Source organism: Eptesicus fuscus, chromosome 7 (genome assembly GCF_027574615.1).
Source record: "Eptesicus fuscus isolate TK198812 chromosome 7, DD_ASM_mEF_20220401, whole genome shotgun sequence".
In the NCBI taxonomy this organism is placed as follows: Eukaryota; Metazoa; Chordata; class Mammalia; order Chiroptera; family Vespertilionidae; genus Eptesicus; species Eptesicus fuscus.
Window position 1 is genome coordinate 92,384,474 of NC_072479.1, and position 22,955 is coordinate 92,407,428.

The following is a 22,955-nucleotide window of genomic DNA, read 5'->3' on the forward strand; positions in this document are numbered from 1 at the left end:
AAGTGTGTCCGGTCTGTGCCCTGGACAGGGGGGCCAGCCTGCGGTGGGACTGAGATCCAGGCTGTTCTCCACTGTGAGGAGGAAAGGCGTCTTTATGTAATTGTTTCCAAGGTGTGAACAGAGGCCCCGCCAGGAAGGTAGAGCGGGAGCCGGACCTCCTGGGAGCCAGGAGCCCTGTAGCTAAGGCCTCCAGCGTGCTCACTCCTCATGGTCTCTCCTCTGCTTCTCTCTGAATCTGCTCCATCCTCCTGGTCTCTCCATGGACTGTTTTCTTGCCTTTTCTATGGTTTCTCACTGCTCTCCAAAGCTGACTTCCTTGAGCCTTTGCCTTGTCACGGAGGTGACTTAACTGTCCCTGACTCCAGTGGGACTTGTTTCAGTTCAGTACTGTTTAACTAGAATCTCTGGGTTCAGATTGGAGAGGGAGAGGGAGAGGGAGGGAGGAGGAAGAGAGGGAGGGAGATAGAGATAGAGATAGATAGGGAGAGAGAGATAGAGGGAAAAAATCACAGAGATAAACAGAGGCTATCTGGCTGAGTCCAGCCTTACCAGTCTCTATTCTGATGTCCATTCAGCAGGGGAGAGGCCCAGGGTGCTGAGAGGAGGGGGAGAATCCTCTTGGAAGGAATTGGTAGTTACAGAATAGTCATGGGGACGTAAAGTACAGCTTAGGGAATATAGTCAATAATAATGTATTTGTCTGGGGCCAGCTGGAAATATTGGGGGGGGGGGGGCATTATGTAAAGTTTATGATTGTCTAGCCACTATTCTGTACACTTGAAACTAATACAAAATAATATTGAATGTAAACTGTAATTGAAAAAAAAAAAGAAAAATGTGAGCAGGAAGATAGAATTATTTGCTAACTTTATTTCCCTTATTGTGAAATGGGGACAAAAGACCTACTTTGTAGATCAAATTTGGTACTAATACGCATATTAAGTACCTATATTCGTTTCCTAAGGCTGCCATAATAAATGACCACAAATAGGGTGGCTTAAAACAAGAGAAATTGATTCTCTCACAGTTGTGGAGACCGGAAGTCCAAAATCAAGGTGTCTGCAGGGCGGTGCTCCCTCCAAGGCTCTCGGGGAGGATCCCTCCCGGCCTTTCCCAGCTTCTGGTGGCTCCAGGCATTCCTTGGGTCAGCGCAGCATAACTCCAGTCTCTGCCTGTCTTCACAGGGCCTTTTCCTATCGGTCTCAAATCTCCCCGGGCCTTTCTCTTATAAGGGTGCTTGTCATAGGATTTAGGGCCCAGCTGGATAATCCAGGAAAACTCATCTCCAGATCCTTGACTTTATCACGCCAGCAAAACCCTTTTCCCAATAAGACAGCATTCATAGGTTCCAGGGATTTTGTGTGTCTGCCACTTGGGGACCATAAGTGCTTGACTTATGCTAATGGTTCATACTGGGGGTTATTATGATTCTAAGGGGGCTCAGATAAATGGTATATAGGCATATATATAATAATATATGATGGTATATATATTTGGTATATATTATATATGGTATATATATATGGCATATATATATATATGGCACATATATATATCCACATATATATATATCATATATACATATGTGTAAATTCATACACAGTCTCTCACTATAAGCTGAGCTCCCTGAGAGGAGGTACTTTGTTGTGATCACTGCTGTATCCTAAGCACACCAGGGCCCTCCATAAATAATTATTGAATAAGCAAAAGAAAGAAGGAACTCGTGGGATTATTATGTAGGATCCTCAGTGAAAAATGGCGGGCAAGTGTTTTCTTACAAACGTAACTGTATCTGATTTCTCATTTTCAGATAGCACAGTTTAACTGGGATCCAGAGACGGTGGGCTTTATCCATGGCTCTTTTTTCTGGGGTTATATTGTGACCCAGATTCCAGGTGGTTTCATTTCAAACAAGTTTGCTGCTAACAGGTAAGATAAACCGATAAGACATGAGTGCTGCACAGACCATAGCATGGCTTTGCACTTCTACCAAGTCTGCAGAGCTGGCTCTCAATGTGGGGGTACAGAGGAGAGACAGGAGCCATTCCAACAGATGTGACTCACAGATATCAATCCCACATGATCCTGTTCTTCAGAATCTCTTTTTATTGAATCTAATTTATCTCACAATACTTCGAGTGACTCCGAGTCACTCACTTGGTGCCCTCTACTGAGTCACCTTCCCTCCTTCTCTGGGCCTCAGTTTCCGCACCTGTGAAATGGAGCATGGGTTAGATTGTGTGTGGGTTCCCTTTGACCTGTGACATTCTGTGATCCTGTGTAAATATTGTCATGTACCCTACAGGTTTTGTCATGTGAGTAGGGACTGGCCTCTAGATTGCAAGATGTCTTTAACGCCATTGATATTCAATAGCAGGTGTTTGGACAACTAAAAGTAGCCAAGCCAGAATGAGGTGCCACGAGAAGCAGTGAGTTCTGTTACTGGAGGGATTCCAGCCGAAGAGGATGGCCACTGGGAGGCGAGGGAGGGTGTATGTGTATCAGAAAGGAGTGCGCTGAATGCCCCAGGCCCCTTCCAATTGTGTGTCCGGTGTGACCTCATGTACATGGATTTTGTGAAATATGCATTTTATAAAGCAGTGCTTTTCAAGTTTTAAAACACAACTCTTTAGATGGTAATAAAATCAATATAATAATTTACTAGTGAGCATTTTCTTGAGAGAGAGAGAGAGAGAGAGAGAGAGAGAGAGAGAGAAGATAATTAAATAGAAGAAAATAACATAAAATATCTTAGCTCATTGTACATTTAAGTTTTGGTTTTTAAAACTTGTTTTGGCTACATTTGTGTGTATGAATATGTATTAGGTTGCAGTATAAAATATATTTTGTTTTATGGGTCAAGGTAAAAAAAAGTTTGAAAGTCACTATCATAGGACCTAAATATATATAAGCAAGACTGTATTTACTTATGTTCTTGTCTAATTTGTGTCTCTTTTTATTGTCACTTACCTATTATATTCTTTTAAAAAAAAGTGATAACATATTGGCTCCTATGATCTCCGGGGTTACTGCTCACATTTCTGCCCTAAAAAGAAATCATACATAATTTCCCAGCATGTAAAACGGGCTGAAGCATCATTAACAGGTGTGAGTCTGCTTTCTTCCACGCTGGTCAAGGCAGGGAGGACAAGGCAAGTGGCACAGGCAGAGAGTCGGGGGCTGAGACAGGTACACAGCCTGTCTTGTGCTTGGCTGGTCCCAGGACACAGCATGCTTCTCGGATAGTCTGTATCCCCTCCTGGTAACGTGAGAGCAGAATGGTGCAGCAGGAGACACCACCCAAATATGCACAGGTCACCAGGTATTGGTCAGAATGGGTCCGCTGTGTGGAACCAAGCATAGTGATGGGTCTCCAGCAAGCCCACCACATACATGCGGGTCAGTCTGCAGCATCAGGACCTCATCCAGGCAGGACATCCTTGTATTGCTAAAAACATGCCCCTGACTGGTCTGGGGACTGGAGCTTGGGAATCAAAGCAGCCCAGCAGTCTAGTTTGGGACACAATAGACTGTAACACATCTATTTTTCTTTCTGCTAATTCCCATAGTGGTCCTCCATGAACTGTTTTTTTTTTGTTTTTTTTCTGATGTTTAACTAAAGTGCCACAACTATGAGTAGGCCTAACACAGTGTTTTGGTCCCTCAGGGTCTTTGGAGCCGCCATCTTCCTAACGTCGACCTTGAACATGTTCATTCCTTCTGCAGCCAGAGTGCATTACGGCTGCGTCATGTGTGTCAGGATTTTGCAAGGTCTAGTGGAGGTAGGAGATGCTTCCCCTCACAGTTTTCAATGTTCTTGCTGGAGACAACATGGTCCTTTAGGAAATTCAGCTTCTGAAGGAAACTCCCTCTACTCAGTTTTCCTATCTTCCACCTTGTTTTGCTATCTCAACTCACTGGTTATGACTACCCTTATGAACACTTTAATTTAAACACAATAAAGGACCATTTCATAGAGTGTAGAATTTTGGATGAGTAAGGAATGATCTTGGAGATAGCCTGATCCAACCCTTTTCATTTAATAAATGATGAAACTGAAGCCCTAAACATAGCAAGGGCTCTTCCCACTGATGCAATTTAAATAGATTTATTAATAAATCTGTAAAGTTTTAAGAGTGTAGCTTACAAAGAGATTTAATTCAATGACGGAGGTAGCATGATATAGCCAGAGGACTTGGCCAACTCCTCAAGTCTGCCATTATGGTGCGAAAGTAGCTGGAGCCAATGTTAACAAATGGGCATGGCTATGTTCCAAAAAACATAAAAACAAAGAACATCATTATAACAATTCTCTTCTTTATTAATGTAAATTCTTTATTGTTTAAAGTATTACATAAGCCTTCTTTTTCCCTATTGACCTCTCCCCAGCCGCTCCCCCAGCACCCACCCCCCCGCTCTGTGTCCATTGGTTATGCTCATACGCATGCATACAAGTCCTTTGGTTGATCTCTTACCCCCTCATCCCCCCACCCCACCTTCCTTTCTAGGTTGGACAGTCCATAACAATTCTTTGAAATCAGGGATATGAAGTGCTAGTTACTTATTTTCTGAAGCGTATTAGAATATATATGCCACAATTATATTAAAAAATGTAGGTTGTTGTAGCACTAGCTCCACTAGTCCTAACTCTAATCCCACTAGAAGGATATATACCACATTTCCAAAAATACTGGTATGATGGGAAGAACATGATATTGCAGCCATGAAGACTAGAGTCTACTTACTTAATGGCTCTGAGCCTCAGGTTCTGTATCTTGAAATGAGAGGATGCTCTAAGTGATTACGGAAGTCCTTTTCTTCTTTCTTTGTTTTTAAAATTTGAGAGTAATCAAACATCATAGGTGGTAGTTAAAGCCATGGAAAAGTAGTTTTTTTTTATAAGGAGACTTTTAAAAAAATTGATTTGAGAGAAAGAGAGAGAGAGAGAGAGAGAGAGAGAGAGAGAGAGAGAGAGAGATTTGTTGTTCCACTTATTTATGCATTCGTTGGCTCTTTCTTGTATGTGCCCTGATGGGGATCAAACCTGCAACCTTGGTATATTGTGGATGATGCTCTAACCCAGTGGTTGGCAAACTCATTCGTCAACAGAGCCAAATATCAACAGTACAACGATTGAAATTTCTTTTGAGAGTCAAATTTTTTAAACTTAAACTTCTTCTAACACCACTTCTTCAAAATAGACTCGCCCAGGCCGTGATATTTTATGGAAGAGCCACACTCAAGGGGCCAAAGAGTCGCATGTGGCTCGCGAGCCACAGTTTGCCGACCACGGCTCTAACCAACTTAACTACCTGCCCAGGGCTCAGAAGTCTTTCTTTTCTTTTCTTTCTTTTCTTTTCTTTTCTTTTCTTTTCTTTTCTTTTCTTTTCTTTTCTTTTCTTTTCTTTTCTTTTCTTTTATTTTCTTTCTTTCTTTCTTCCTTTCTTTCTTTCTTTCTTTCTTTCTTTCTTTCTTTCTTTCTTTCTTTCTTTCTTTCTTTCTCTTCCTCCCTCCCTTCCTTCCTTCCTTCCTTCCTTTTCTTTTCCTTTTTTTTAATAAGTCCCTTTCTATAGTGATATTCTGAATAATATGAAATATAAAGATCTCCTCCCCCATTCTCCACCTTGCTGACCTTTGAATTAGTATTCAGATCTATGCTGTCAGTTAAAGTAGCTGACACATGCTATTTGGTGTCTATGAATTGGGCTTTTACATTGTAGCCGTTATTAAAGAATCAGGGTCCATATTTTAAAGACAAACAGGAACTGGAGTCAAATAAAATAAATAATCTATTTTCAACCATTTTGCCAGGGTGTGACCTACCCAGCCTGCCACGGGATGTGGAGTAAGTGGGCGCCACCTTTGGAGAGAAGCCGACTGGCCACGACCTCTTTTTGTGGTAAGTGTATTAGGATCATACGTTTCTTTTAGGTATCAATCAACACAGTTGTGAAATATATTTCAATTTTATTTATTTATTTTTTTAGCAGGGGAGGGCCCAGGAAGACAAAAATGCATTAGATAGCAAAAGTCACAATGGGGCCTGGGCAGAATTAGGATCAGAATTTAGGTCAGTAGAGTTTTTCAAGGTAATGTGCCTTCCCTAAGAGAAAGTGTCCTCTTATGCTAGAGGAGAAAGTGTCCTCTTTATTTCTGAGAATATTTGTATTTCTCCCTCGTTCTTCCTCTTTACCTACTTCAATCATCATCATCATCCCTGGCGGTCAGTGTGACATACTCACCAATGTGCCCATTTTGTGCCCATTTTGGAACTGCATGCACCGCTGAGATGTCCTGTCATCTTTACTCATCTTCAGAAACCACTTCTGTCCTCTTGTTTGCAGTCCAAGATCATTTCTACCCACACTACTGACCATATACCAACTCTAGAAGAATATATTGCCCCAGCCAATCTTGTGAACTGTCAGATCCTGGACCTAATTTTCCTTGGATGGTTTACTTACGAGGCCTTGCATTTTGATTTGCCAGCAAAACAAGTGTGACTAGTGCCACTCCTCATGCTTAGTGTCTTTCAGAAGTGGTTTGACTCTCAAAGGAAGGTACCTGATCAAAGCCACAGGCTTTATTACATTTCCAGCTAAGGTGTTGAAGAACAGACACGGCAAAATGCCATTAGAAGGAGACCCAAGCTTGGGGTCTAAAAGGTTCTTACACTTAAAAAATATTGGAGTTAGAAGGGACTTTAGAAAACATCTAATTATAGCCATTGTTTTAGAGAGGAAACAAAGGGTGAGGGAGGAGAAAATATAAATTCTTACAACTAGTGAGGACAGAACTGGGGACCCTCCCACCCCCAGTGCAGCCATTCCCCACTCCACACCATTCAGCAAGCATTCGAGGGCTCCTCTGTCCTCTGTGGTGAGCGCACCGATGGGTCGAGGCATAGCCAGCTCCCCGGGCAATAACGGTGAAGGGCCTATTGGGGTGTGCTAGGGGCTGTGGGTGAGTGTGAGAGGAGCTTACAGGCAGCCATGTCCGGAAGGATGAGGAAGAGTTTGTTTAGTAGACAGGGAAGAAGGACAGCTTCAAGTTATAAAATTCCTTGGATGAATGAATGCTTCTTAGTATGAAGAATTATAGGGCATTTCTGAGTGCGGGAGGCAGGCCTGAATTATTAAGTAGCTCAGGGTAAAGGCTTTGGATTCCGACAGACCTGGGTTGCTGTCACTCACACTTGTGCAACCCCTAGCAACCTACCTCCCCTCCTCCAGCCTTAGCTTCCTTCTTGTAAAATGGGGGTGATATTGGTACCACCGTTGTCGGGTTGAAAAGAGGGTTAAATAAAATCCCGGGGTCCAGAATACTGAGCACCTCGCTGGGCACACAGACAGCACCCAATGCATGTTAGTTGCTGGTCATCCCCTCCCTGTCCGGGTATTTCTCTGCATCAGCTAAACAGGAGCCTCCACCCCCACTCCCAGGGTACTGGGCCTTCTCCACGCACACGGCGGAGTCGGGTGCAGCTCTTTCTGGGATGCCCAGGAATGCTTCCCTTATTGCTCTGAGGAAGTCTGAGGCAAAAGGAAAAAGTGTGCCGTCATTCTGTACGTGACAAAGCAGTTTTAGTTGGTGTCAATGCAGCACTAACTGTAACTTACCAAAAGTCTCCACATACATGGTTCATTTTACCCCCAAGTCAGCCGCGTGATGTAGAGAGTTCTCCCATCTTCTGTCCGAGGAAAATGGTTCAGGGGAATGGAGAGACCTCCTCAGGGCCACGATGTCCAGATCTGGGATTGGGGGTTGGGCCTTTCACAACCAGCCTGGCCCAGCTTGGAAAGACGGGATTTCATCTCCTCCTCCTAAACCCCCATTGCCTGAAGGTCTTCCTCAGCATTGCCCTCTGGGATACAGAATTGCCTTTCGCTGCTCACTTTTTCTGAAGCAAGATGTTTTTTCATCCACAACCCAGAGGGCATTTCAGAGAGCTATTTCTTTTATTCAGTTAGTATTTATTGGGAGTTTGCAGGGCTCATGTTTCTCCAGCAGGCATTAGGGAGCTGCAGGAGAGAGCGGAGGCCAGGTCACTGCCTCTGCCCTAATTATCTTGTCTAGACAAGATAAACATCCACACACAGGTAAGTATTTACCAGGTGAAGTGTTTACAGAGGAAGAAATAAACCTAAAAATGTACTCATCCAGGAGGTGTGTGGAGACAGCATCCATGCTTCCTGATTTTTTTTTCACTTTTAATACCCTCTACTAATTTTTTTTTGATGTTTCTTTTTTTTTTAATTTCTTTATTGATTAAGGTGTCACATATTTGTCCTCATCCCCCCATTCCCATCCCACACCCCTCCCCACGGATGCCCCAACCCCCTGTTGAACTTAACCATTGGTTAGGCTCATATGCATGCACACAAGTCCTTTGGTTGATCTCTCCCCCCTCCCCCTAACCTCCCCTATCCTCCCTCTGAGGCCCAATAGTCCGATCGATGCCTCCTTGTTTCTGGTTCTGTTCTTATTCATCAGTCTATGTTGTTCATCATTTCCCCTAGATGAGCGAGATCACGTGTCACTAGAGATATACTTATAAGAACATGCTTCCTGATTTAAAAAAGAAAATTAAGACTATAAAACAGCATGATCCTTGAATAGTTTGAGGTCCCTTATTTAAAGACCTAGGCGATAATCCTCAACTGTGAGCTTTGGAAGGCAGATCCATGTTTCTTCGCCTGCTGTCTTCAGCACCCAATGTTGTGCCTGGTTGAATGTTTCTTAAGTTCCCTCAGATTTTTCTCATCTTTTTACTCCATCCTGTCATCAGTTTCACATTGCTGTGCCTGAGCAATCTTTGTCTAATCCCTCCAGGGTACCTGGGTGAAGTTCCAGGGCATCCTTGTGACCTTTCTCTCCTGGAAGCCCTGGGCTAAGGCATGCTGGGAGTTGCCTGTCCCTCTGCACAGAGGCCTTCCAGCCTTCTGACTCCTGCTCAGTTTGGTTCATCCTTACCCCAACCACATGAACTCCAAGTGGGTGGAGAGGGCCTGCATGAGATCACTAAGTATCCCTCAATCTTTCCTTGTTCCAGGTTCCTATGCAGGGGCAGTGATCGCCATGCCCTTGGCGGGGGTGTTGGTGCAGTACATTGGCTGGGCCTCCGTCTTTTATATTTATGGTGAGTGATTTGACTTCATGAGTTCCCATGGGTGACTCATAGAGCTGGTATTTTACTGTGTAATGGGATAGACGGAGAGTTTACGATAGGATATCAAGGAATACTTGACTACCTAAGATTCATTTAACATTTATAGTAAGGTTGAGTTTCTTTCTTCAAATACCAGTGAATAACAACAAAATCCTTTCTCCTAGCTCTGTAGTCAGCAAACTGCGGCTTGCGAGCCACTTGCAGCTCTTTGGCCCCTTGAGTGTGGCTCTTCCACAAAACACCACGGCCTGGGCGAGTCTATTTTAAAAGAAGTTTAAGTTAAAAAAATTTGGCTCTCAAAAGAAATTTCAGTCGTTGTACTGTTGATATTTGGCTCTGTTGACTAATGAGTTTGCCGACCACTGTCCTAGCTGAACATAGTACTGTTTGGGAATATTTTGAAAATGGAAAAATTTAGAGATGGAAGAGAATGAGACCATATCATCAAACCTCTGGTTTTTTAACTATTTTAACCTTTTGTTTTAGGTATGTTTGGCATTATTTGGTACATGTTTTGGCTGTTGCAGGCCTATGAGTGCCCGGCAGCTCATCCAACAATATCCCAGGAGGAGAGGACCTACATAGAGACAAGTATTGGAGAAGGAGCCAACGTGGTTAGCCTAAGCGTAAGTCTCGATGGATAGATGAAGACTTGCCTCTCTCTTCTCTATGAGTATTTCTCTTAGTGGTTGTGTTGTCTTCTTAAGAAAAATAACATGTCAACTGATGGTTGCCTGATGGTGGTGGGGGTTGGGGGGTTTGAGGGACTTGGTGGAAAAGATGAAGGAATTAAAAAGTACAAATTGGTAGTTACAAAATAGTCACGGGGATGTAAAATACAGCATAGAAAATATAGTCAATAATATTGTAATAATTATGTATGGTGCCGGTTGGGTACTAGACTTATTAGGGGAGCACTTTGCAAATTATATAAGTGTCTAACTCCTATGCTGTATCCATGAAACTAATATAATATAATATTGAATATCAGCTGTAATGGATAAATAAAAGAAGGAAAATGACATGTCAATATATTTCCCTAAAAATCTCATGGTATTTTTATTCTCTAGAAATTTAATACACCATGGAAAAAATTTTTCACATCATTGCCAGTTTATGCAATCATTGTGGCAAATTTTTGCAGAAGCTGGACCTTTTATTTGCTGTTAATAAGTCAGCCTGCTTATTTTGAAGAGGTCTTTGGATTTGCAATAAGTAAGGTAAACACATAGATGCTTCAAATGTTCTCGAACTTTAAATCTCTTGCGTCTACTGAGAAAATTTATGCATGGTAATGTAATTAAATTGCTTTTCATAATTTATATCAGTTGTATGATACCTAATGCCCTGGAAGTCAGACAAGTCATACATTCTGTGCATAGTATACATAGTTATTTAATTTCTTCATAGGAAGAATCAGAGCTGTGGCGAGCTGCTTTTAAAGCTTATTTTGCAGATCATTCCTATCTCCATTATGGTGGTTATGATAATAGTGACCAAAGCCTTGTTTACAAGCTGTTTTAAATGTTCCCCAGTCATTAGGTTGCCTGTATTTCATGGAGGCAGGGTATGAATGGTGAAACTTAAACCATCATCATGAAAGAATTAAGTTATAATATATGGTGATGGGAGAAGATTTGACTGTGCAATATACAGATCTTGTAATGTAGAAATCTACACCTGAAACCTATATGATCATATTAACCAATGTCACTCCAATAAATTTAATAAAAAAAGGGGAAAAAAAGGAATCAAGCCCCCTTCTTACAAGGGAAGAACAGCAGCCTAGGAGGGATAGATGTCTGCGTAGCTCCAGGTACTGTCTGAAGTGACCGGGGAAGAGCTAAGTCGGTGCCATCAATGAACATTCACTCTGTGCCAAGTGTTTAACTACCGTGTACCAGGCCTTATGCTGGGTGGTGGGGTCTCTATGATGTAAAACAATCACTTGTGCCCTTAAGGAGCTTCCAATCTGCTGGAGGAGACAATTAGGTCTACTTTTATAATCATTCATTCGTTCATTCTTTATTTATTACAGAATTCAGGCCTACCGGGGTCCCATTTAAGTAGATGATGAAATTTAGTGGTGATGGTGGTAGGCAGGGTAGCTGGTGGGAACAGGGAATCCGTACATCTGGAGAAAGCAGCTAAAAATAGCTCATTGGTTGTTGTTTTTTTTTCCATCCAGGTGGGACTCTTGTCGGCACTCCCACACATGGTTATGACCATCATTGTGCCTGTGGGAGGACAATTGGCAGATTATTTAAGAAGCAGACAAATTTTGAGCACAACTGCTGTCAGAAAAATCATGAACTGTGGAGGTACTATAGATTTCATAAGCGGTTTTAAGCAGCTTTTCTAGAAAGAGATGAAATTGAACTGCAAAGTATATCTTGGAGGTTATGTCTAATCACTGGAAAGGATATTAAAAGCCCCTAAGTCTACCCCCCATCAGGTACTGTACTATATATACAGTACCTCTCCTGGAAAATATCACAGTTTAGTTGAGGAGGCAGAAACACAGATGAAAAATTATTCCAGGCAACGTTGAAAAGTTCTATGAGTAAGAAGAAGATGTCAGCTTCACGGGGGGGTGAGGGCAGGGTTGTCAGGAAAGCTTTCTAGAGGAAGTAATATTTGAACTGGACTTTAAAGGATATGATTCCTCCAGAAAAAGAGAAATAAGTGGCGGGAGAAGAGTGTCCCAGGTGAAGGAACAGTGGGTGAAAATACATATAGGCATAAACAGTGTTTTCTCCAGGAAATAGCTGGTAGCGCTATTGGGCTCAGTGGTGAGCTGGAAGGTGCGGGCTAGCAGAGGATGAGATAGGAACGGCAGGAGGGACTTACCAAATAACACTGTACTATTGTGGACCCTTGACAACAGTTTTCAGTAAAGGGACAACTGGTTAGATCGGTGGTTTAGAAAGAGTGATGTGGAAAATGGAGCAGAGGAGGAAGGGATGGGAAGACCAGTAAAGAGGTTATTGAAGTTGTCCAGGTGAGCGGTGATGGGGCCCAGGCCGAGGACAGCGGCCAAGGAGGAGAGGGCAAAGTTGATTTTGACAGATATTTCTGAGACCGACCTCATGGATTCTTATGGAAATGCCGAGAAAGAGGGAGATTTTGAGATTTCTGTGTTGGATTTTTGGTTGCCATGTGTTGAGCCGTGCCCATGTGCCAGGGACTGTTGTGCTCAATACCTTAAATACCCAATTTCACTTAATCTTCCGGTGCCCTATAAGGTTGTGTTATTAGCTCCCTTTTTTTGGATAAGGAATCTGAGAGGTGAAGTGACTTGTCCAAGGTCACATAATGGGTGGTTTTGAGGTGAAATCGGAACCTAGCTCTGTCTGACTCTAAGTCTGGGTTCTAAACACAGGTGGATAGAAGATTAATTTAGAGCAGAAGAAAGAGCATGGCAGTGGTGGTTTGTTTTGTTGGTTTATGAGTAAGAAATAGGAGAACTTGGGGATATTGGCTTTGAAGGACCTGTGGACAGTCTTGAGGAGATGTCTGGAATAAGCAGTCTTGAGAATGATGTATCCTTGTCTCCCATTTCCTAGGGCATGTTTATACTGGAAATGGTACTTACATCACCATTCTTCTGTCTGCTGCTGGCTGAGTGTGTGTGTGTGTGTGTGTGTGTGTGTGTGTGTGTGTGTGTGTGGTTGTTTGGATTGTCAGAGGAGCATCTTCAGAATTTCCTAGTCCTTTTTTGTTGTGCTGGAGTCATTTATCCTGAACGACAAGCACAGAAAGCACTTCTATCCCACTGTGTTTTCTGTGCGAAGATCACATGACTTTTGAGGCCCGAGAGCTTGGTGAACTGAAAGGGAAGAATTTTGCTTTATGCTTTTTGCTTAAGCCATTCACTATAGAAGGTCATTTTTGGCAACAAATATTAAAGTGTGGTCATTTTATTTTTCTGTGAGAGGCCATAACATGTAAACAAAGGGGACTCACTCACAGTATAAAGGAGAGGAGTTTTAGTGTTAGAATTTGCAGGGGCAACTACCCATGAAGCAACTGATGATAAACATCCCTTGTCCCAGGGGCTTCATTGGAATCTGCTGGACCATTTAGTGTTCAAGGTGCACCAAGATAATGTCAGAAGGCTCACAGAACACCTGGGTTACAGTAGCATAGTCACCTGGGCAACAGCAGCATAGTCACCTGGGTAACAGCAGCATAGTCACCTGGGTAACGGTAGCATAGTCACCTGGGCAACAGTAGCATGGTCACCTGGGTAACAGTAGCATAGTCACCTGGGTAACAGTAGCATAGTCACCTGGGCAACAGTAGCATGGTCACCTGGGCAACAGTAGCATAGTCACCTGGGTAACAGTAGCATAGTCACCTGGGCAACAGCAGCATAGTCACCTGGGTAACAGCAGCATAGTCACCTGGGTAACGGTAGCATAGTCACCTGGGCAACAGCAGCATGGTCACCTGGGCAACAGTAGCATGGTCACCTGGGCAACAGTAGCATAGTCACCTGGGCAACAGCAGCATAGTCACCTGGGCAACAGCAGCATAGTCACCTGGGCAACAGTAGTGTAGTCACCTGGGCAACAGCAGCATAGTCACCTGGGTAACAGTAGCATAGTCACCTGGGTAACAGCAGCATAGTCACCTGGGCAACAGCAGCATAGTCACCTGGGTAACAGTAGCATAGTCACCTGGGTAACAGCAGCATAGTCACCTGGGCAACAGTAGTGTAGTCACCTGGGCAACAGTAGCATAGTCACCTGGGTAACAGTAGCATAGTCACCTGGGTAACAGCAGCATAGTCACCTGGGCAACAGCAGCATAGTCACCTGGGTAACAGTAGCATAGTCACCTGGGTAACGGTAGCATAGTCACCTGGGCAACAGTAGCATGGTCACCTGGGCAACAGTAGCATAGTCACCTGGGTAACAGTAGCATAGTCACCTGGGCAACAGTAGCATAGTCACCTGGGCAACAGTAGCATAGTCACCTGGGTAACAGTAGCATAGTCACCTGGGCAACAGCAGCATAGTCACCTGGGTAACAGCAGCATAGTCACCTGGGTAACAGTAGCATAGTCACCTGGGCAACAGCAGCATAGTCACCTGGGTAACAGCAGCATAGTCACCTGGGTAACGGTAGCATAGTCACCTGGGCAACAGTAGCATGGTCACCTGGGCAACAGTAGCATGGTCACCTGGGCAACAGTAGCATAGTCACCTGGGCAACAGTAGTGTAGTCACCTGGGCAACAGCAGCATAGTCACCTGGGTAACAGTAGCATAGTCACCTGGGTAACAGCAGCATAGTCACCTGGGCAACAGCAGCATAGTCACCTGGGTAACAGTAGCATAGTCACCTGGGTAACAGCAGCGTAGTCACCTGGGCAACAGTAGTGTAGTCACCTGGGCAACAGCAGCATGGTCACCTGGGTAACAGTAGCATGGTCACCTGGGTAACAGTAGCATGGTCACCTGGGTAACAGTAGCATGGTCATATAGTCAAGAAACACCTGGGTAATATGTGTAAGCACTGTGTCAGAATGTATGTGCTAAACATCAGGTCCATGGAAATATTAATAGATTCTTATTTAATAAGTTCATGAACTTGGGCTGACTGACATGACAATGACATTTTCCCCCCTTGGTGTTTCCATTCGCAGGTTTTGGCATGGAGGCAACCTTACTCCTGGTGGTTGGCTTTTCCCATACCAAAGGGGTGGCTATCTCCTTTCTGGTGCTGGCTGTGGGGTTTAGTGGCTTTGCTATTTCAGGTAAAGTGTCCTTTGGATGTCCAAATCTGTTCTATAGATCCAGCACGACTTAGGAGGAAGGAAGGGAAACTATAATGGGTCCTCTTCCTTGAGTAGGCAGGCCATTGCCACGGAGCGGGGCCTCTGGCTAGAGAATGTCACCTATTGGCAATGACTGTGAGGTCACTGAGGACTGGGCTGAGGAGCCTGGTGCAGCTGGAATTGTCCCTATTTTCTCCATCTTGGGAAAAGTGCAGGCGACCCCTGAGGCATGGGCGGAGGCCCAAGCATGTTCCCTGGGTGAAGTGGCACTCTCACACTCCCAAGCCAGGTCACGCTACCTACCAGAGGCTCTTGCCACCTTTTCAACTCTCACCTCCAACTAGAGAACGGCTAACAGCTCGGTTGACATCTAGTTCTGCAGGCAGAGATTTTTAGATTGCAAAGCTTCTCTAGATTTGGTCTACTCTGTGACCTTCATTTTCCAAACTAGGAAATGCAGGTGCAGAGAAGTGACTTTCGGAACAGGTTGGGACAGATAGTAAGAATAATGACGGTGACAGTGAGAGCTGATGGCGAGAGCTAACGTCGATCAAGTGCACTCTGTGTCAGACTGTCCAGAGCCCTGTGTGTGCATCAATCCCTGTAATTCTCAGCTCCCTGGGGGGCTGTCAGCACCCCCGTTTACAGGAGCAGAACGCAGTCCACTGCGTGTGAGAGGTCCTAGTGCTGCCGTATCATGTCTTACAGACTTCAGAAGCTCCCATGCAAAACTGGGTGAAAAGTCAAATTCAGTTGTTCTTCTGCCTTTAAAACATACCATAATACTAAAAACCATCACTTACAGAACACTGTCTTACGACATTGGGAAACAAACAATAATATCACTGTTTTCCTCATGAGGTACCTGAAGTCAGAAAAATTGGGTCCTTTCCTGTGGTCACACAATCGGTGGCAAAGGAAGAACTGAGGGCGGTTCTGCCTGCACCAGGCCTGTGCTCTTCCCAGCATTCCAGGTGGCCGGAAGGATCAGAGTGGTAACATCCCAGAACAGAAAAATATGGAACCTCTGGGTTTAAACTACCCTAGCATAGGGGCTTGCTCGTTTCAAAATAAGTAGATCTGGTGAATAGTTAACTTAGGGGAAAATGTCTACTTTAAAAGTAGCTTGCAGCTGAGAACTTGGGTTTGGGGGTATATAGACCTGGATTTGAGACCTCTCTTTACTGCTTACTATTTATGAAAGAAAACAATTGCTAAGTTATTAAATTCTCAAGCCTCCATTTCTTCTATTAGAGATTGGAAAGATGTAATGGCAACCTCACAGGGCTGTTGAGAGATCTCAATGAACTGATTCATGCATTTACTCACACGTCCCATGAGCCAGGCCCTGTTCTTGGCACTGGGGATACTGCATTGAAGAAAAAAACAACAACAAAGAATCTATTCTCATAAAAATTTACATTCTAGTGGAAATAAAGCATTAGAAGCCCTTAGCCTGGTATGAGAGGTATAACAAAATTGTATTTACTATTATTGTTCAGTTATTATTCACGATGGCCCAGTCCTTCTCCCACTTCAATGTGCATACAACTCACTCTAGGCCAGTGATGGCGAACCTATGACACGTGTGTCAGCACTGACACGCGTAGCCATTTCTGATGACATGTGGCCGCCGAGGATGAAACATTTGCTGCTCCTGAGGATGAAACATTTGCGAAATAATGTTTTTTCCTCAAAGTGACACACTACCCGAGTTATGCTCAGTTTTTTGGCGAAGTTTGACACACCAAGCTCAAAAGGTTGCCCATCACTGCTCTAGGATCTTGCAAAATGCAGGTTCTGATTCAGCATGTCCAGGGCGGGGCCTCCGGTTATTTATAATAAGCTCCTCAGCAAAGCTTCGGCTGCTGCTGCTCAGTGGTCCACACGCTGAGTAGTAAGGACAGAGCAATCCCGACCTGTTTCCACTAGGATGTTGAAGAATGCCTTCCCTATAGTTCTATGATGCGGAAGAGATTCATATTCTGTTCCCAGAAATGTTGAAATGTTTAGGTTCATATTGCTCCCAGATTGCCAATTAAGCCACAATCAGAAGGAGTGAAACCCAATATTCCAAAGCACAGCAGCTGCCATTATTTTTTTAGCACTTCCTCCAAGCTAGCCATTTTTGGGACATGGTCTCATTCAACCCTTGTAGCAACCCTGCAAGAAGGGTATTGCTATGTCCGTTCAGCCAGTGAGGACCCTGACGCTTGGAAAGGCGACTTAACCTGCCCCGGTGAGTAAGTGGCTTGGACAGGAATACAGGTTTGTTTGACTCGACAGTGATACGATGGGAGGGACTGTGGCCATGGGGGCGACAGTTCCTCGGGATCTGCTACCTGCCACCTTCATAAGGAGTTCATAGAGATGCCAAGGAAGACTGGCACAATTTAGGAGCTGATTATAGACGAGAGAGTCAAGACTGTGACATTGAAAGATACAAGGGCTGGGTGATGCCTGTTTTGAGAAATGTCCTATGTAGAGAAGACAGACTCTCCCAGCTTGGATGCCAACAACAATATTTTTTTATATGCTACAAAACAAACAAACAACCAAACAAAAACCCCCACACACATAAAACTGAGTTTCTCAGTGATATTTCCCCCCCCTGAACACCAGGATTGTGCAGCTAGAAACCTAATCTTTAATTGAACCTAATCTTTAACTGAACGCAGATGCCTGGGCTTTGCATCGGAATATAATGCTTGACAATCACGTTAATTGCTTCTTATCTCTGGTTTCTTTTCTAATAAGTGTTTATCACATTTGAAATCAACAGCAAGATTAATTAATTTTGCAGCTGTTTCATATTCGAATTGTCTGCCACTTTGATCTGAAAGAGATGGCATGTTTATTACAAAAAATAGCTTTTCTCAAAAATTTTCCTGAATGGAAGTAGGAAAAAGCAACCAGCCAATGTGCCAGATTAGGAGAAACAATCTTAGATCCTATTTTCAGGTTCTTTGCACAGAATAGAGAATTAAAAAGCAAAGCAATACACAAAAAAATGAATAAATAGAAATTACAATCCCCTGCTGTCATGTCATGGTTCAAATTGGTAATTAATTAAATAATGATTTATTGAGTGCCTACTGTGTGCCAGTTCAGGTATTAAAATAGAATCAAGACAGATGGATAACCAACCAAAAAGAACACACGTGCTAGTTTCTACCTCTATGTGCCATGTAATGGACATACATTATTTAAGTGAATTCTTACAACAATTGTATAAGAGTGGTTAAGGACAACAGGGGGGTGGGGCATGCATGGGGAGGGGTGTGGGATGGGAATAGGGGGATGAGGACAAATATGTGATACCTTAATCAATAAAGAAATTGAAAAAAAAAATAAAGAGAAAAAGCTACTTAAAAATAAAATAATAAAATAAAATAAAATAAAAAGAGGTTGAAAATGAAAAAAAAAAACAAAAAAAAACCACACAATTGTGTAAGAATTATTATGCCAGTTTACAGATGAAGAAGTGGAATTCAGAAAGTTTAAATCCTTTGTCCAGGTTTGCATCTCAATTCAGCTAACAGAGCGGGGCCTGTCTGATTAAATGCACCCTTGGGTAATATTGGTGGAGTTGGTTCTTAGGGCCTGAAGCTGCCCCTTTCACAGCCTGGCCCTTCCCCTGCCGTCACTCCTCCCCATTTCCACTCATTCTTTTCTCCTGATAAACAGGGGAACAGTGAGGTATTGGCGAGTTATGATTTTACCACTCCCTGCAGCAGCATCTTTTCATCAAAGAGAGGGAGATGCCTAGCAACAGTGTCATAGCAGGAGTAGTACTGCTAATGGTAGTGGTAGTAGTGGTAATTAGTGGTAGTTAGTGGTGGTTAGTGGTAGTAGAGGTAGTTAGTGGCAGTAGTGATAGTTGTGGAAGTGGTAGTAGTAGTTAATGGTGGTTAGTAGTGGCTAGTGGTAGGTAACAGAGCTTAGCTATTTGCCATGGGATATTACATACATATTTCACCTGGGTCTCATATTACAGCATCTTCTATGACTTAAGTAGTAATAATACCTTATATTAGAGATGAGGAAACAAAGGCCTAAGATGACTTAAGTGTTAGAAATAAGATTAAAATCTAGGTTTACAGACTCAAAATCAAGTATTATACGAAAGTGTTTTGTAAATTACAGGGGATTCTGCCAATGTCTCTGCAATTGTATTACTTAAAAAGTACCTTAGCCAGGATGCCATTTGGCCAAGGCAGACTTCCCTAGGGTGGCCTATTGGGAGTGAGGGGAGGGCTGGAAGGATGTTTTGAGGCAGGGTTTTATTCTAATCACACCAAATGTGATTGTGTGATTGTTTACTCTGAATAAATGTGACCCAGGCTTTCTGCGTTTCAGTATTGAAAACATCATTATTTTGGAGTTCTGAACCTAAAAGACACAGGTGCCTTAATTTTCCCTATGGAGAGTCCATGGCAGACATTGCTAATCAATTACAACACACTTTCCTTTATACGCAGACACAGCCTGACAATCCTCAGCCCAGCCCTCTCTGTACAGGTACCCATTAGTCATATGCTAGAAGGAACCACTTAGATGGATGAGAGTTGGGGAGGAACTAAGTAGTTTCCAAAATGTATTTGGAATTCTGGTCTTGACTCTGATTTTGAGGTTTGCTTCATTGTAGGTTTTAATGTCAACCACCTGGACATTGCCCCCCGTTATGCCAGCATTCTCATGGGCATCTCAAACGGAGTGGGAACCCTCTCTGGAATGGTCTGTCCCCTCATTGTTGGTGCAATGACCAAGCACAAGGTAATGGTCTCCTTTTGGGCTGTGAGGATCAGAGGACTGAAATACTGCACACACTTGTGATTTCAAAGTCCTACCTGAGCCTGTGAATGTGTATGGTCCTTGACCTTGGCTAAGTCATTTGAACTTATCTTATTTTTCGTCTCTCTTTCTTCATCTCTCCATCCCTCCCTTTATTTCTTCCTCCATCCCTTCCTTCCATTCTTCTTCCTTCCTTCACCTCTCCTCCTCCTCCCCTTCCTCCTCCTTCTTCTTTAATTTATTGTTTATTGATGGCAACAGGACTGATTAATTTTGACTCCATGTTTAATTTTCTCAACTGACAAATAAAAGGTGTGTGTGTAGTGGGGACAAGTACCATAAAGACTGTTTAGAGACAGGAAGAAACTGAGGCAATCAATTCAGGATGAATAAATTACTCAAGATTGTTTTATAATTCTAAGTAATTAAACTTTATAGCCCATTTCCATCTATTGCTTAACATGTTCCAGCATAAAAATAGTGCTATTATACTTCCTTATTATGCAGAAAATAAACAAGACATTAATGACCCGTCCTAAGAAGGGTATGGCACTCAGTCAGTACTGAACCTTTCTGCATTTAGACCAGGAAGGAGGATCTCAGATCCATGCAGAGTTCAGCCACAGGCCACGTGGCTTCTTAATCTCTGTCACTGAAAAGGCTTCAGGATGCTGCTTTCTACAAATAAGAATTTTTGAAACTATGGAGTTTTTACCCTACTATTTTTAAAAAATAGTTCTTTATTGTTGAAAGTATTACACATGTCCCCTTTTCCCCCCTTCTAGCCCATCCCCGACCTTCACCACCCTATTGTGTGTGTCCATGGGTTATGCATATTTTTAAAACTTGGATTGCCTATTACAAATATAACTTCAGAAAGTCTTTCAGCTTCTCGGAGAAAAAAGCGTGGGCAATTTTTCTTATTTACTTACTTATTTTTAAATAGATTTTTATTGATTTCAGAGAGGAAGAGAGAGGTAGAGAGAGAGATAGAAACATCAGTGATGAGAGAGAATCATTGATCAGCTGCCTCCTGCATGCCCCACACTGGGGATCAAGCCCACCACAACCCAGGCATGTGCCCTGATGGGAATGAAATCGTGACTTCCTGGTCAACCTTCAACCACTGAGCCACGCTGGCTGGGCAATGTTTCTTATTTGTTGATAGAAGAGAAAGGTGGGATTTGGAGATTATTAAAGTCAGAGAATACTCAGTTTCCCTCTCTGTTCGTGAGATGGTAAGATTGACAACATGCCTACTAAATCTCACCCACTATCTCCCCTTAACTTTAAATGCAATACCCATTATTTTTGATACTGTATTTTACACAGAAAATGTAATTATAAATAAGCTATTGACAGTGAAGACTGAGTATTTTCATGGCTCAAATGGTTACATCTCCAATAGTAAGTGAGAAGAGACCTCTGATATTAAAAATGGTGGGTTCCAAAGCAAGTTTCATTTAACCTGCCAGCTGAGTGGAAACCTCTTGTATATCCAGAGAGCTGTATTTCACATGATGCTTATTTTGTCAAGTCTTTTTCTAAATTAAAAAATGCATATTCGTTGTAGTGTTCATTTGCATTTCTCAAGCACTCAAACTCTGTTGGGATCCCGGACATGCTTCTGACATCTTCCCAGGACCACAACATTGCCTTTGGGGTGACCGGCGCTTTTGTCCAGAGCATTCTGTTCATCTCTCTCTCTCTCTCTTTTTCTTGTTAAAATAATGATTAATACCGCTTCCTGTTTAGACCCGCGAGGAATGGCAGAATGTGTTCCTCATCGCTGCCCTGGTGCACTACAGTGGCGTGATCTTCTATGGGGTCTTTGCTTCGGGGGAGAAACAGGAGTGGGCCGACCCTGAGAACCTCTCCGAGGAGAAGTGTGGAATCATCGACCAAGATGAATTAGCCGAGGAGACAGAACTCAACCATGAGAGTCTTGCAAGTCCCAGAAAGAAGATGTCGTATGGAGCCACCACCCAGAATTGTGAAATCCAGAGGAAGGAATGGAGAGGGCAGGGGGGAGTGACCCTTGATGAGGGAGAGCTGACATCATACCAGAATGAAGAGGGAAGCTTCTCAGATACAGCCTAATGTCTGAGGGGCACTTCTGTCTCCCCCTCACCTTAGAACCAGAAAGTATCCATACCTATTGCCTTCCCCGTAGCCCAGCTTGCCAGAGGGTTAAATATGGGGACCCTGGAGGTGGGGGAGGGGGAGAGAAGATTTAATCAGCAATAGAGAAAAGAGATATTATCTTGCAATGACATTTATGGGTATGGAATTTGCGTTAAGTTGACAAAATAGGTATATTTATATATATAATGTTTTTTTTAAAAGAAAATGGGCCCTCGCCAGTTTGGCTCAGTGGATAGAGCGTCAGCTTGCAGACTGAAGGGTCCTGGGTTTGATTCCGATCAAGGGCACATGCCCAGGTTGCAGGCTCCATCCCCAATGGGGGCATGCAGGAGGCCGCTGATCAATGATTCTCTCATCATTGATGTTTTTCTCTCTATCTCTCCCTCTTCCTTACTCTCTGAAATAAATAAATTTTAAAAAGGAGAAGAAAACGGGAGGAAATGGGGATATTTGGCTTGGAGGAGAGAAAACAGTAGCTGCCACTGCATTTCTGAGAGGTGGCATGCCGAGGAGGTTTCCTAACCCTAAGAAAGGCTATGCTCATTGAGGCCCTGTGTTGTGCCAGGTGCTTTAGAAAATCCTCATTGAATCTGCACACCCACAATGACATACATTTCTTATCCCCATTTTCCAACTAAGGAAGCTGGAGATTGGCCCACAGTCATTCTGCCAGGGCCAGTGCTGAGGTTGGTGGGATCCAAAATAGGTATTAGTTTTGGGGAAGAAGGTTTCACCTTAGGGTAGAAAAGACAGTTTTAATAATGAAAACAGTGGGCTGTCTTGTGCATAACTTCGCATTTTGGCTGGTGTAGGGGATGGGAAGCATTTGGGTTAATGTGGCAGAGCATTCAAATGTTGTATGAGGAGCTGTGACCTAAAAAGTCAAATGATTCTGTGAATTCATAGTTTTTTAAAAAATAATAAGATTCACAGACTATGGGAGAGACTAAACTGGTTTAAAAAAAAAAAGAAAAGGCTATGCAAGATAGTAAATTTCCAGGACTCTCTCATCAGAATGGCCAAGAAGAGGTAAACAAAAGCTTGGCTATTAAATGTCAACCCT

The 22,955-nt window shown here is 43.1% G+C and overlaps 1 protein-coding gene across 2 annotated transcripts in view; it reads left to right on the forward strand.

Moving 5' to 3' along the window:
• SLC17A8 (solute carrier family 17 member 8) overlaps nucleotides 1-21,847 on the forward strand; it is a 30,787-nt gene extending 8,940 nt beyond the window's left edge. The window contains exons 3-12 of one of the 2 annotated variants that reach the window (XM_008144772.3): nucleotides 1,811-1,929; nucleotides 3,668-3,782; nucleotides 5,812-5,899; nucleotides 9,053-9,139; nucleotides 9,656-9,795; nucleotides 10,240-10,389; nucleotides 11,358-11,490; nucleotides 14,822-14,932; nucleotides 19,602-19,729; nucleotides 21,503-21,847. In XM_008144772.3, the coding sequence (XP_008142994.2) occupies nucleotides 1,811-1,929; nucleotides 3,668-3,782; nucleotides 5,812-5,899; nucleotides 9,053-9,139; nucleotides 9,656-9,795; nucleotides 10,240-10,389; nucleotides 11,358-11,490; nucleotides 14,822-14,932; nucleotides 19,602-19,729; nucleotides 21,503-21,847 (1,416 nt within the window). The remainder of the gene's footprint in view (nucleotides 1-1,810; nucleotides 1,930-3,667; nucleotides 3,783-5,811; nucleotides 5,900-9,052; nucleotides 9,140-9,655; nucleotides 9,796-10,239; nucleotides 10,390-11,357; nucleotides 11,491-14,821; nucleotides 14,933-19,601; nucleotides 19,730-21,502) is intronic. The other variant, XM_054718539.1, reaches the window with a different exon arrangement.
• Nucleotides 21,848-22,955: the final 1,108 nt, after the last annotated feature.